The 15,714-nt window shown below is 38.0% G+C and overlaps 1 protein-coding gene across 2 annotated transcripts in view; it reads left to right on the forward strand.

Moving 5' to 3' along the window:
• Positions 1–10,640, forward strand: part of appbp2 (amyloid beta precursor protein (cytoplasmic tail) binding protein 2) — a 31,672-nt gene extending 21,032 nt beyond the window's left edge. Inside the window, exons 7-13 of one of the 2 annotated variants that reach the window (XM_002933824.4) lie at positions 685–752; positions 832–937; positions 1,384–1,508; positions 2,147–2,232; positions 3,686–3,876; positions 4,840–5,005; positions 9,442–10,640. In XM_002933824.4, coding sequence (XP_002933870.1) covers positions 685–752; positions 832–937; positions 1,384–1,508; positions 2,147–2,232; positions 3,686–3,876; positions 4,840–5,005; positions 9,442–9,695 — 996 coding nt within the window. In that variant the 3' untranslated portion in view covers positions 9,696–10,640. Of the gene's footprint in view, positions 1–684; positions 753–831; positions 938–1,383; positions 1,509–2,146; positions 2,233–3,685; positions 3,877–4,839; positions 5,006–9,434 lie in introns of both variants that reach the window. The other variant, XM_031896952.1, reaches the window with a different exon arrangement.
• The last annotated feature ends 5,074 nt before the right edge of the window (positions 10,641–15,714 follow it).

Below are 15,714 nucleotides of genomic sequence, written 5' to 3' on the forward strand. Positions count from 1 at the left end.
TAAAGAGAGTTTGTCAATCACCCCCAAATATACCCGTATATTACGTAATACCCATAATATACCCGTAATATCACCCTCTCAAGGTGTATATTTTGATAATATATAATAACTTTCAATCTGCAGTACTTGTTTCTCAATCCTGTTGCTATATATAGAGATCTGTTAGGATTGGGGACAATTTGGTCCCTGAAGTTATGATATGGGTTAGTCACCTGTTCATAATTATAAACAAGAATTGCTGCCTTTACTTAGAAATGTCATCTTATTTGGAATGGTGTCTAGTGAAATTCATTTTTTGAGAATAGGTGGGAGGTCATCAGGCATATAAACATCGAGCCTAGACCCACCAACTAATATCTAGTGAAAGTGGGCATTTGTTGTTTAGCACTGTCATCTGGGTAATTAAAAATATATCATGATCTTGACATACACTTATTGATTTTTTTATGACAGTTGAGAGAGATCTATATACTTTTTTGCTTAGTTTGCTTATTGTAGTTTACACTTTAGGGCAGTGGCACACAGGGAGATTAGTTTCCTCTCAACGCGTATGCCATCCCACTGGCAATTTACATTCATGCCGTTGGGATGGCATTGAGGGGAGATTAGTCGCCCGCGGTAACGAAGATTTTGTTTATGTTTACCCCTTTTCTGTATTAACAAATTAATGTCTTTTCCTTTTAGGCTTGTGTAGTAAAGCGGGAGTTCAAAAAGGCAGAGCAGTTAATAAAGCATGCAGTTTACCTTGCACGGTAATTTTTTTTTCTAAACAGCCTTTTTGCATATTAAATATGTTTTTAATTGTTCTAAATGCTGTTCATCTCTCTACAGGGAAAACTTTGGCCCCAAACATCCCAAATATTCTGATGCACTCCTAGATTATGGATTTTACCTTCTCAATGTAGATAACATATGCCAATCTGTCGCAATATATCAGGTATGGATTTACTACAGATTGTGGCATATTAACAATAGTTTTAATAGTGTCTGAATGGCAGCAATTTAAATTTCCCAGTGAAAATCAACGAGTGACATCTGATTGGCGGTTGGTGTCTCTGCCCACTTTTTCTAACCTGGAACTGCAATTACCCAGCTAAGAATAATAATAAAAAGCGGAAGAATAAGCTGAAGTCGAAGAACAGTATGTTCAACCCAACAACTATTATTTAAAAGGGTGTATACTGCCTCTTTAATCCAGCAGAAAGTTACTTGTAACTGCAGCTGGGGTCCCGTGGGTATGGGGGTACTTGTGCTGCAGCTTCTTAACAGAGAGAGGGTCAGCTGATGAAAGAGAATAATCTCTTTTCAGAGGGTGGATAGACAAGGCCAGTGGTTGATTATTTAGTGCAATGAGAACTCATTTTGTTTTGTTCACTGTTTTAGACTGCACTTGATATACGACAGTCAGTATTTGGAGGTAAAAATATTCATGTAGCAACAGCTCATGAAGACTTGGCGTACTCTTCTTATGTTCATCAGTACAGTTCGGGAAAGTTTGACAATGCACTGTGAGTATTACAACTGAATTGACTTTTAATATCTTATGCTTCTTATCTAATTACTGAATTGCAGATCTGGTGTTACCCAGATAAACAATAGACATGATTCTGCAAACACAGTAGATTATATCTCACACAATCCAAATACCATACAGTATAAAGCTATAATAACTGCTGCTTATTTATTTATTTTTTTATTTTTTTAAATCTATGCTTAACCTTAGTTTTGTTTTAGTGACTTAAAGTGAATTACAGTTTTGGAGCCATAAAAAATTATTTTTCTGCCTGTTTAAATTATGGCTTGCAACAGTCTATAAAGCACCCTTTACTTTTTATGGGAGTGAGAATATATTTAGGCATGGGGACTTCATCCTTTATTTGTGGATTCATGGAGTTTTTACTCTTTGATTTTTTTTTCTTCTGAAATACTCCAAATGGATTTTTTTTTCATTCTGTAGTTTTAGAATGTCGGTACTTTGGTTTGAACAGTTACACACTGCTTACTTTTTGATGAACAGACTGATGCCACATAATTATTCTAACTACATTTTTTCAGTACACAACCCACTACACAGACATGTTCTGCTGGTTTGAATGGTTGATTGTATGGTGTGTTGCATAGCTAAAAATGATTTTTTTTGTTTTAGATTTCACGCTGAACGTGCCATAGAGATCATCACTCATATTCTCCCAGAAGACCATCTTTTACTTGCTTCATCTAAAAGAGTAAAGGGTAATCTGCACAGTCCTAAAGGAATTTCATTTTGCTTTAGATGTTTCATCATATCAGAGAGAATACTTAACATACACAGTACAAAACAAGAGTAATCCATATTTGATCAAGCATTTGCTTTGGTAACTAACATTAAATAACACAAAAATTGAAATAAATATCAATACCATGTATAACCCCATTTCCAAGAAAGTTGGAACCAGGGCCGGGCCAAGGTATTTTGGCACCCTAGGCAAGGGCTTCAATCAGCGCCCTTCTGCCCCGCATTACAATTTCCCACCTTACCATTATATGGTTTCAAATTTTTTTTAACTCTTTTTTTGCCCCCCCAATTGTACTGTGCCAGCAGCAGCCAATCCCTCATATTGCCCCCCCCCATCTTTACTGTGCCAGCAGCAGCCAATCCCTCATATTGCCTCCCATCTGTACTGTGCCAGCAGCAGCCCATTCCTCATATTGCCCCCCCCCATCTGTACTGTGCCAGCAGCAGCCAATCCCTCATATTGCCCCCCATCTTTACTGTGCCAGCAGCAGCCAATCCCTCATATTGCCCCCCCATCTGTACTGTGCCAGCAGCAGCCAATCCCTCATATTGCCCCCCCATCTTTACTGTGCCAGCAGCAGCCAATCCCTCATATTGCCTCCCATCTGTACTGTGCCAGCAGCAGCCAATCCCTCATATTGCCCCCCATCTGTAATGTGCCAGCAGCAGCCAATTCCTGATATTGCCCACCATCTGTACTGTGCCAGCAGCAGCCAATCCCTCATATTGCCTCCCATCTGTACTGTGCCAGCAGCAGCCAATCCCTCATATTGCCCCCATCTGTACTGTGCCAGCAGCAGCCAATCCCTCTTATTGCCCCCCATCTGTACTGTGCCAGCAGCATTCTACCCCTACTTACAAGCATACTAAAAGCCTTATGAAATGAGAAAATATTCATATGCCTCATGCTAAACACACTACTGCCTTTAAAACCAAAAATTAGAGGCCTTAACTTAAGTAATTATTAATGTAAACATTCCATCTTTGCACCTAGAACGGCTGGTTTAACCCTAAAAGGCCAAAAATTCCACTAACAGAAGGTTTATCCCAGAAAATTGTACATTTTTGGAAAGAGCAGATTCTGGGGAATCCAGAGTAGGCATGTCATTGGCAGTTAAAGGGTTAATAACACCGGCACATAGGGGTATGTTTTTCATGCTGTTTAAAAAGTAAAACATGGTGATGTTGCTTATAGCAGCCAATCAGACAATTTGCTTTGGATTTCTAACTGTTGAAAACTAATTGCTGATTGGTTGCCCTGGGCAACATCACCGGTAATGCTTCACTCCACTTTGCCTACTAGGATGCAGTTTTTTTTTCTGTTTTTGTTTTTTAAAAAATCTGTTTGTTTGTTGTTTTTTTTTTTTTGTTCAATGTTGTGGACTTTTTTTTTTTTTTTTTTTTTCCCAGCACTAATATTGGAGGAAATTGCTATTGATTGCCACAACAAAGAGACAGAACAAAAGCTGCTTCAGGAAGCACATGACCTCCATCTCTCTTCACTACAGCTGGCCAAAAAAGCCTTTGGAGAATTTAATGTACAGACTGCTAAACACTATGGAAACCTTGGTCGTCTATATCAATCCATGAGAAAGTTTAAGGTATGATTCCTGATAATCACACAAGCAAAACACAAATTAGTGAGCAAAGTTTACTGTTCTAAATGTGAGGCCATACTGGTCTGTAGTCATCAAGAACTGTAGCAGTAACTTTTAGTTAGAGTAGTTTTGTAATGGAGGAAAGTTTTAGGTTCTTCCTTCTAATAGGATTGCTTTTTTTGGGCTTTTGAGAAATGGAGGCATAAAACTATGAAATGGATGTAAAACATTTTAGGCACATCTAAGCCTTTAGGGCAATGACCGCGGATGACTAATCTCCCTGTGTGCCATTGCCCGTAGTCAAGCAGGCAAAAGTATATTCTAGGCTGACCAAAAACTGATTGCATTGAGAGAACCAAAGATGTTTAATCATTATATTTTTCAAAGTTACTTAGAGTAACCCTTTTAATGTAAAATCAACTTGAGCCAGAGAACAGAAATGGAGAAATAAACAGCTTTCAATAGCAATTACATTTAGGGTACTGCCACACAAGGAGATTTCTCGCCTGCAGTAAATCTGAGCTACCAAGGGCAACAAATCTTCTGAAAATGCCCTTCTCTTAATAAAGCTGCTGATTGCTACAAGTAAAACAATACTTATGGCAATTATTTGTATCCTTACAAAAAGATTTTGAAATTACGGAGCTCTTGGTGTGAACAAATGTGTTCAGTTACATGCATGCACATTATGAGGGTGTCTCCCGGCTTGCTGCTTATACATGTGTGTGTGATGTCCTGCTCATAATGAGTGAAAACTGGGACACTTTGCTTATAGTCACAACATGCCTGCTGCACCAGGAGCTCCCTTTTATTATTATTATTATTATTATTATTATTATTAACATTTATTTATAAAGCGCCAGCATATTCCACAGCGATGTCCCTTATTGACGATAGGTGTCTTTTAAACACTTTCGTTTTATTAATTATGGACTTTTTTTGTTGTTTTTAACAATTCTCTTCTAGGAAGCTGAAGAAATGCACATTAAAGCAATCCAGATAAAGGAACAGCTCCTGGGCCAAGAGGATTATGAAGTAGCTTTATCTGTGGGGCATTTGGCTTCTTTGTACAACTATGACATGAGTCAGTATGAAAATGCAGAAAAGCTTTATCTGCGGTCAATAGCCATTGGTGGGTAGCCTTATATTGTTTTTTTTATATCCTTTCAAAGTTCTGGTCCTTTTAAGAGGAAATATATAGTACTATTCTTCATCGATGTGGCAGTAATTTGGTTTTTTTAGGAAAAGGTAAATCAAACATAACACATTAAAGGCCATTTATCAAAGTCCGACTTTCGGACTTCTAAAAGTACTGATTAAATCCGATATTTTCTGATGTGCGTTAAAAGTACGAACATTTTGGATCGTGGTAGTACGAAAATATTGAGGTTTGATCCAAAATTTTTCGTATCCGAATGATTGTAGAAGGCGCAAAAAACATTCTGACTTTGAACCTCTGCACATGTTTTTGGAAGTCTCCCATAGGACTTAGTGGCACTCTGCAGCTCCAACCTGGCCAAAGGAATTCATGGTACCGAAGCTTGAATGACTGAAGAAACTTTCGTACTCGTTGCGACAAATACCATTTTGTCGCACAAATTGTTGCAAAGTATGAAAAAATTGAGCAAAATAACGAAAAAATCGCAGAAAATACACACAGTTCTAAAACTTAGAAAAAATATGAATTTTTAGTATTTGGACTCAATTATACAGTGATAAATGGGCCCCATTGTGTAGCTTAACCTTTTTTCTGCCAACGTCGTATGAGATATGGCGTGGCAGAAAAAGGCTTTAACTGGCAACGACGTGTCTCGTATGTCGTTGGCAGATAAAGGCTACTCTTTGCAGCGGCGTCTGCCGAGAGTTTCTAGCATGTCAGTCCTGCAACGCGATCTTCGCAGGACCATCCTAGAAGCTCTTCCTGCTTCCTCCTTCCTCCCAGCGCCGCCGCCCACTGAGTTCCTGCTGGACTGCAGTGTGGAGGACAGAGCCAAGTGATCAGTGCTTCAGGACAAGTAAGGTGTTTTGTTTTGGTTTTTTTTTGCAGTTACACACTAACACACACATTTACATACATTTATACACACTTATATACATTTACACACACAGCACACAATTTTGCAGTTTTTATTTTTGTTTTTTTTTTATTTTGCACACTTATATACACTCATATGTACACACATGTATACACAAACACTTTTTCTTTTTTTGTTTTACCACTTTGTTTTTAGTTTCTGTTCCAAAAACTGTTTATTTTAACAGCGCGACTATTGGATCAGATATTCTGACCACTATCTGACAATTGTGTGATTTTATTTTATTGTTTCGCTGATTTGCACAATTTTTGTGGTTTTACTGCATTTGTATCCCTGTATAAGTGTTCCTGATCTGTTTTTAGCATAGCTTTGCCGTGTGTAACTTTGGTGTACAAAAATAACTTTACCTATTTTGAATTCATCAGAATGTGTACTTTAAAAAAATATATGGTTTTCTGGGGATCTCTGTATAGTTAGGGGGTTACGGCACATAATACGCTGACAGGGGGCTCTGTATGCAAAAGCTGAGTTGGCAGGCGAGAAATCCATATGCGCTATTTTAATTTTGGGGTCATTATATACCACAGACTTTGGTATATCTATGCATATTGGGCATTAAACTGTTCAGTAGACCTTAAGCTGGCCATACACGCAAAAAAGATTTTGATCGGGCGCCTGATCAAAATCTGCCTTCAGGGCTGAATCGGCAGAAGGAGATAGAAATCCTATTGTTTCTACCTCCTTTTCTGCCGTTTCAGCCCTGAACGCTTAGTGGCCTATTGTACGATCTTTCGTGCGACCGATGGTGTGTGGCCACCTTTAGGTGTTCCTATTTGGGGTGATTTGCCTTTATCTGATCTTTATCAAGAAATTGTGAGAGATAAATGCAGCAAAGGGTAACATTTTTATGCGATTTTCTGAAATGTCATACAAATCTGTAAACTTAGATGGTACTTTGGAGCAAAAAGAAATGTGTACCCATTATAGATTTGGGGGAATGTGTACTTTCCAAAAATATATGGCTTTCTGGGGTGAGTACTTTTTTGTAGCATTATCCCACATAAAGGATGTAAATGTGGTCATTTTGCAGGAGCTGAAATGATAGATTATTGGGGCCCCTACATGCCACATACTTGTGGGAGATAAGATGCTGCTTTGATGGGATTTTTGGAAATGTCATCAAAGTTGCTAACTTTAGAAGAGCTTTGCGGCTTGGGACCTTGGAGTAGAAAGACATGGGTACCCATTTTGGATTTGGGGGAATGTGTACTTTCCAAAAATATATGGCTTTCTGGGGTGAGTGTACTTTTTACTAGCTTTATCCCACATAAATTATATAAATGTGTTGATTTTGCTGGAGCTGAAATGACAGAAATGATTGAACATATGGGGGTATGTTCACATTGGGGCCCCTACATGCCACATACTTAGGTAAACCTATACATATTAGGCATCAAACTGTTCAGTGGACCCTGGGTGTCCAAATTTAGGGTGTTTTATCTTGGTTCCTAATGCTATGTGGGAGATAAGATGCTGCAAAGTCGAAGCTTTGAGGGGATTTTTTTGGAAATGTAATCAAAATTGCCAAATTTAGAAAAGCTGTGCGGCTTGGTTCTTTGGAGTAGAAAGACATGGATACCCATTTTAGATTCGGGGGAATGTGTACTTTCCAAAAATATATGGCTTTCTGGGGTGAGTGTACTTTTTACTAGCTTTATCCCACATAAATTATATAAATGTGTTGATTTTGCTGGAGCTGAAATGACAGAAATGATTGAACATATGGGGGTATGTTCACATTGGGGCCCCTACATGCCACATACTTAGGTAAACCTATACATATTAGGCATCAAACTGTTCAGTGGACCCCGGGTGTCCAAATTTAGGGTGTTTTATCTTGGTTCCTAATGCTATGTGGGAGATAAGATGCTGCAAAGTCGAAGCTTTGAGGGGATTTTTTTGGAAATGTAATCAAAATTGCCAAATTTAGAAAAGCTGTGCGGCTTGGTTCTTTGGAGTAGAAAGACATGGATACCCATTTTAGATTCGGGGGAATGTGTACTTTCCAAAAATATATGGCTTTCTGGGGTGAGTGTACTTTTTACTAGCTTTATCCCACATAAATGATGTAAATGTGTTGATTTTGCAGGAGCTGAAATGATAGATCATATGGGGGTATGTTCACATTGGGGCCCCTACATGCCACATACCTAGGTAAACCTATACATATTGAGCATCAAACTGTTCAGTGGACTCCTGGCGTTCATATTTAGGGTGTTTTATTTGGTTACTTTATGACCTGTAGGAGATAAGATACTATAGCCTGGAAGCTTTGAAGCGATTTTTAAAAAAAATCACAAATTTTGATAAAAACCAATAACTTTAGGAAAGCATTGCGACTTGATAGTTTGGAGTAGACCGACAGTTGTGCATATTCTGGATTCCGCAGAATCTGTTCTTTCCAAAAATGTATAATTTTCTGGGATAAACCTTCTGTTAGTGGAATTTTTGTCCTTGAAGTCTAAAGTATGCAGCTTTCTGAAGCAGTGCTTTGGAAATTTAGTGTACTGCTGGGAGTTTTTGACCTATACAAGTGAGAAATCTCCATAAAACTATATATATTTGGTATTGGCACGTTCAGGAAACATGGGACTTTCCAAATCAGTTGTATATTCGGGCATAAAATAATTTTTGTTTCTAGTATGTGTGTTTATATTATGGGAACATTTTTTTTTTTCTCATTTTTAGACATTTAGAAGCCTATATCTTGTTGCAGAATTGGAATGACACAAAAATTCTACCATATTTTGAAAGCTTAGGTTGTCCTGAAAAAAACAATATATTGCTTTCCTGGGTAAAATAAAAGTTCCCCCCCGATGAAAGGCCCCTAAAGTGAAACAGTGCAAAATGTTAAAAAACTGTCTGGCAATACAAGTTCCGCTTTGACCAAAACGGCTGGCTGTGAAAGCGTTAAACTGTTCGATGTTGATGAAGTGCATGTTTATTTGTGCATGTTTACTCATAGTATTTAAAAAGCATTAAATTGGTAATTTAGAATGTCACAACAGGGGAAAAAAATAGATATTTGTGTTCCTGTATCCTATTTTTGTATTCCGCTCCCCCCCCCCCCCCCCCCATTATAGATATATCACATCCATTTTTTCTGTCCCTGTCTCTCCTGTGCTTTCGCTTTTGCCTTTAACCATAGCTCTCTAACCTATCTGTGTCCTGGTTTGTACTTCTAATTTTTCCCAACCCCTTCACATTAACTTATTTCTGCCTGTTGGCATTGGCATCGGCAGTGTGGGGTGGAGGTATGCTGGGAAGCATGCATATTTTGAGGAGGCTGGTGACCATGATTATCAGGTGCTCAAGTTGGTCTTAGGAATAAGTGAATGCGCATGTAATGTATCGTTGTGCATATGTTAAGAAGCAACTGTAAGCTTTCGAATGACATAAAGTGAATGCCATGCTGTTGCTTGTTTGGTATTGATATGTTCATTTTTTTTCTTTTCTCCTTAACTGATTCTAGGAAAAAAGCTATTTGGTGAAGGTTACAGTGGACTGGAGTATGACTACCGAGGGCTCATAAAACTTTATAATTCTGTTGGCAATTATGAAAAAGTATTTGAGTACCACAATATATTGGCCAACTGGAATCGGTTGCGGGATCGTCAGTTTTCTGTCACTGATGCCCTTGAAGATGTAAACACCAGCCCCCTTTCAACAGAAGAAGTTGTGCAGTCTTTTCTTATGTCACAAACCACAGAAGGACAGAATTGTTAAAAAAAACAAAAAAAAACAAAAACAAACTAAAATAACTGGTCTGAATTAACAATTGTTTTTCCCATATAACTGGGAAAATTCATACTGTGAAATAGTAAAAACAGACAAGAGTGGAGAAATTTTTCTTGGAAAATGGTCCAGATAATGGATTTGGGTTCAGCAGAAGGTTCGTTGTGGAATACAATGAAAACCCCCTTTTCTACGTGAAGCAAGAGGACACTGAACTAGTGTTTCAAATTGTTTTGCAGCTCCATTAGGAAGATGCAAATAAAACTGATAAAGAGTTTATAAAAGTTTTGCTTTATTGAATTTTTTCCCTGTTCTTCATGGGCCCGGTGCTTTCACATAGATATTTTTAGTTCACGCGAGCAATTAAATGTTTGAATGGGAAATCAGACACAAAATGTTATGCGTTCCTTTTACAGCTAGTGATAGTCCATGCCAGCTTTTGGAAGAAAAACAATTTCTACTTCGTTCAGTAGAGAGCCAGAGAATGGAAGTCACTGTCTCTCCCAGCTATGTGAACTACTCCATTTACTGCCTCCTTAGCATGTTTTGTAAATGCCATGTAAGTATGCTGTTTTCAGTGACTGCTTTTGCTTCAGTGTTCTACAGTGAATTTGAATGCACAGTTTAGCATGCAAGCATCATGTAAGTAAGGTCTCGATACTTGGCTGCCTTTCTCAACACCTGTTGAAACCATAAGCAGGTAGTTGTAATCTAATATTATATCCAGCAATAATCTTGAATTATTCTGCAGTGTTGGTTTAAAAGAAAGACCTTTCTAATAGCAACTGGCACCTGTTCTTCTCTATGTGTTGTCTAACCATGTGCTGTAAGGAAAGAGTCCTTATTTTATTATTATTTTGCGTGCTTCATCTCGCTGACATACTGACTTTGCCACAGAAGGAAGTTTTGTGTGGATGATTCATGTGTTTGTTGTTGTTTTTTCAGCAACCTTAAATTACATGTAAATATTTAACGTTTAGTGGGAAAAGGAAAGATTTTTCAGCCTTAAAGGTGTTTGGTTCTTCCCAAGTACCGAAATGTTGCAAAAACAGAATTTTACATTGTGATTTAAAGCCCGTTTTCATTGTTTGTTGGTTTTTCGTACTTGCACGTTTGCTTCTCATGCCACCAGATTCTTAATAGGCACACAAACTAATCTTATTTCCTCTTTGTATTTTTAGAATAGAATTATCTTTAGTGCATAATGGTCCTGTTGTTGCAGGACTTTCCTTGCTTTTGTAAAGGTAACCAAATGTGACCACACTGGCCTGAGACCTGTGCCAGCCAACTTCTTATGAGATACGCTTGCATGCCTTCAGCTGATGATCCTGTCCACATGCAACATTCATCAGCTGAAAGAACTATATGGTTCTGTGGATCTGCAGGATGTCTTGTTCTGGTGACTGCAAAAATCATGCACCTTACTGAGCAGTATGGGCCACCATGTTTTATTGCTAGATCCTTTTGTTCAGCAGTTGAATTGAGCAAAAAGATCTTGTGCACTGGCATAACTACTAGGTAATGGGCCCCACAACAAAATCACTTAGGGTCACTCCTTTTCTTTGAAATTAAGAGATTTTTTTCAATCTGTGTCCCTACTGGGCCCCCGAGCAGTCACAGGGTTTGTTTAATCTGTAATAAAGCCCTTGATCTCGCGTGTTTCCAGCATTGCTCTGCTTTTCCATGGTACTGTTTTTCCATCCTAGATAGTGATTATTTCTGTCTTTCCTCGCAATCCAATATCAAAGTCTTCATGCTTCTCTTAGTATGACAAATACTACAGCAGCTGATACTCGGGACTGCAATAAAGTATTGGTATATGTAGTAAACTATCAATTAGTTCACTAGAAAATAAGCAAATTATATGATATTTTTTTTTTAACTATTTCCAAGCTAACACAAGACGACTCATGGGTTAGATTACAGAGTACAAATTACAGAGTACATTTCTTATAAACCATAAAAATAAATGGTGTGTATTTCATGTGTGATTATACAATTCAATAAATAGGTTAAGCAGCTTTTTCTTATTAAAAAGAAATCTATTTTTATGGCACAAAAAAACACGTTTATTTGATAAAAAAAAAAAAAAAAATATCCTGCAGCTCAAATTTCTTGACAGTATACATAGATTTGCCAAATAAGCAACCCAACAGTATCCTAGATGTAGGAAATCCTTTTCAATGAAAACTTAAGAAACTTTTGATGAAAGAGGTCTTATAAAAAATACTCTCATAAAAAATATTGTAGTTGGGCTTAAAAACAACGTTTTATAACCATGTTCACTAAAATAAACTTTTGTGCAGTGTGAAAAATCTATGTGCGCAGGTCGGTGTAAGGCTCGTAAAAACTACTGAATAACTTCTTTTCTAACAATTTTTTGTGTTCACACCATTTTGTTGGGGCGCATAGACTGTACAATGAGTAAATGCAGGAAGAGTCTCCCTTCTTTTTAGTCTTAATAAGCTGGCAAAGAGTATGACAACTGTACAGAGACTCTGCATCAGTCACCTAACCCTCTGGTGGGTGGTTAGCCAGCACATCCCTGCTTAGGTCAAGGACACCAAACAAGCAGATTTTTCTTCTATATGCCCATGTAAGATATTTGGCTGATCTTCTGACCCTAAGGATGTCCGGGAGAAGGCTGCATCAATGAGCCAATGCGGTCTTTAATCCAGTGGGAAAATTTAACCTGCTCCATCAGCCAGATATCAGTTGAGTAGGCCCTTCAGAGGGCCTCATACACAGGCAGATAAGCTGCCAATGTGTTCTGAAGGGGCTGAATTAGCAGCTTAAATTTGCCCATGTATGGTCATTGCAAGGCTTCTAGTATAAAATAAAAATTGAAATACTACACACAAAAATCTATAAACAGGATTGCATTTATAAGTTCAGTCTTTTTTATCTGCATAGCTTGCAAAACATCCCCTGCTTCAGAATTGTCTCCCAAGTTCATTGATTTAATGCAGTAAAATCCTTTAGGTAAAGCCTACCTAGTTAAAGGGGTTGTTTACCTTTTGAAATTAACTTTTAATATGATGTAGACATTCTATAACATACTAAAAGTTAATGTAAAGGCAAACCATCCATTTAAAGTGCTGCAGGAGTAAGAGTAGTGACAGACGGGGAGATTAGACGCCCCGCGACAAGTCTTCATTGTCACAGGCGACTAATCTCCCCACAATGCCATCCCACCGGCTAGAATGTAAATCGGTGGTGGGATGGCATTGCGGGGGGATTAGTTGCCCGCAACAACGAAGATTTATCGCGGGGCGACTAATCTCCGTGTGCCACTGCCCTAAAGGGGGACGGCATCACCATACAAACTGACTAAACAGTAACCATTCCAGTACACGGAAACATTGCAAAAGGGGTTTAACATCTGTTTTTAAACGTTCCCAGCCAAACAGCACAACGAACAGGCACCTGATGAAGGGGTCTGCCCCTGAAACGTTGTACTGTTTGGCTGGGCACGATTAAACACGGTTATCCTCTTTTGCAATATTCCCATGTGCTATAGTGGTTCTTGATTAGCAATCAAGCGCCATTACATAACCAACTCGAAGCATCTTTGCCCTTCTGTATTTAAAATCATTATTAGAAAGTACTACACTATATTTACATGCCTGTTTTCTAGTTTACAACATTACTGAATGTCTATGGAATGAACTAAAATCATTTTCAAATGGATTCCTTTCCACATATGTAAAGCAGGCTCTTGGAGCATTCATTATTTTCATTCATGGCATTTTATTTGCATGTTTTTGATACGTTCTTAACAAGGAAACAGACACGATTTCTATTTCTGTTTGTTTTTCCTTCTGTTTCTTCTCTTTGTTTTAAAATGTAGCATGCTGGCATTTCCAGCGTATGATGACATGATTGCCAATTAACTACTGTAGAACTTTTAACAAGATAGCTTGCTGCAAAGGTCACAACACACCACTTTTGATCATGAAAATGCATGCATGAACTGTTATGAATGTAGGGAGAATGTTTTGTAAGTCTTTAGCCAAGCTGCAGCGCATGGTAGATGTTTGTGTGCTAAAAGCAAGTGCAGGAGTGTTCCTTAAGGACTTGAGGTAAAAAGAATTGTCATAATTTGTCCTCTTGTCATCAAGATTTGTTATCATTGTTACAACTGGATTTTTCTTTTATGCATTTTCTGTCTGAAGGCATTGCTTATTGTGGGCGCATCACATTCATTCACCACATATAGCATATATCCATATGTATTTCCTCATTTTACTCCCCAGACTAGCACTGCCAGGCATGTAGATTAAGGAGCCTATTTAATATATTATGGTTTAAAACAAAGTTTGCTTAAAGAAATGGTGTAAAAAGCTGTGTAAAATAAATAGCAAATGTATTAAGATGTGTTTTTGCTGTCCGAATGCTGGTTTTGACAACATTTTTTTTATGCCGCTTTAGACCTTGTGTAAGTTTCTTAAAAATAATAGTTTTTTACGTGGCGAAGTCTGGCAATGTGTGGCAAATGTTTACACTGCATAATAATTCTACCCCTTAGAGTATGTTATTGTCATAACAAGCTAAATGACAGGTTTGTATAGATGCACAAAAGGAGTACTCTACTCATGCACTCTCTTACTTTTATTACCACACAAATGGTACTTTACCATTAATTAGAATATTTGACCCATTCTTGACCAAAGCCAAGGGAGTGGTGTAATGTAAACATGGAATAATAAGGTTTAGCAAAATCTTGTGGTGTATTTATTACATTTACTTCATCAAGATGCCCCAAAGCAACAATTTGGTTTGGGATTTAGCCATGTGACTAGAGTACTAAGGTTTGGATTTATTTTATCTTTTGTGGTATAGTTGGTATTTGGCCAAATTACAAAATGGTGGATCTGGAACATTTCCTGTTTATTGCACTTGATTTTCATGGCTGTTAAGTATTTGTGATAGATGCTACACTTGCCATACTGATTGAATAGGAAGCAAAAGAAAAAGGTGAGGCAGGATATATAATATGGCAGCAAACCATTGTTACTGTGTTTAAAATATTCAGATGGCAGCATGTCTAAAGTGTAGTTTGCCTTCTCAGCACTGACACTGCTTAGACAAATAGCACTGAAGTAAGTCATGTTTTACCAAGGGTTTGTATCCACAAGAGGATACAGTTGGGTTTGAAGTGCAGTTTTATGCATTATATCACAAGGCAAAACTGGTTATATGTTGCCATGTTGCACTTATAAGGTCTGTATCTACAGAAGCAGGGAAGTATTTACCAATTCCCTCTACATCCAGCATTGGGAAATGCTCCCAGGATACACAGCACTGTATGGCAAATATCATTTGCAAGCACTTGGGGGTACAGAGTCTAAAAGTTAATAATGAACAAAAATTGCATTCTTGATTATAAAGAAAGCTTAGACAGCTGGAACCACATTAGCATCATACTGTTGATAATTGTTTTGAAGAGGCTTAATTGTACAGCATAGTGATGCCCCACCATAAAACCACCACAAGCTTCTCTGAATTGTATTTAAAGGGCTGCAAAACCACAGACTTGACGGTGCTCATGTAACCATTTAGCTAATAGGTACCCCCACTTTCTTCATACATTTCCCCCAAGGGCAGAAGCTGCACTAAAGCTTGTGGCACAGAATTTCTCCAGTACTAGAAAAGTACCAGATGCCCCTCCCAGGGCCTTCTGTCACTGAAACAGATGAAAACACTGCTTGCCACCATTTGTGGCATTTACACAGTGGCAGCATGAGGGTGGAACCGGCTGGTTGCAGGAGTGATACATTTGTCTAACTTTGAAGGCTGGGGCTCCAATTGTATTTTCTTAATAAATCACCTTGGAAAAAGTGCCAAATGCATTTTATTGTTGAATTAAATGTAAATATCTTGCCTTCTGTAAATGTTATCTTTTCCCTTTCAAACACAGCAGTACTTGAAAGCAAACTTAAAAATATAGTACTGCTTACTACAATCTCCTCTTAGCTTGGTGTGAAAGTGCCCTGGTCATGGGATACGC

Source organism: Xenopus tropicalis, chromosome 2 (assembly GCF_000004195.4).
Source record: "Xenopus tropicalis strain Nigerian chromosome 2, UCB_Xtro_10.0, whole genome shotgun sequence".
NCBI classification, from domain to species: Eukaryota; Metazoa; Chordata; class Amphibia; order Anura; family Pipidae; genus Xenopus; species Xenopus tropicalis.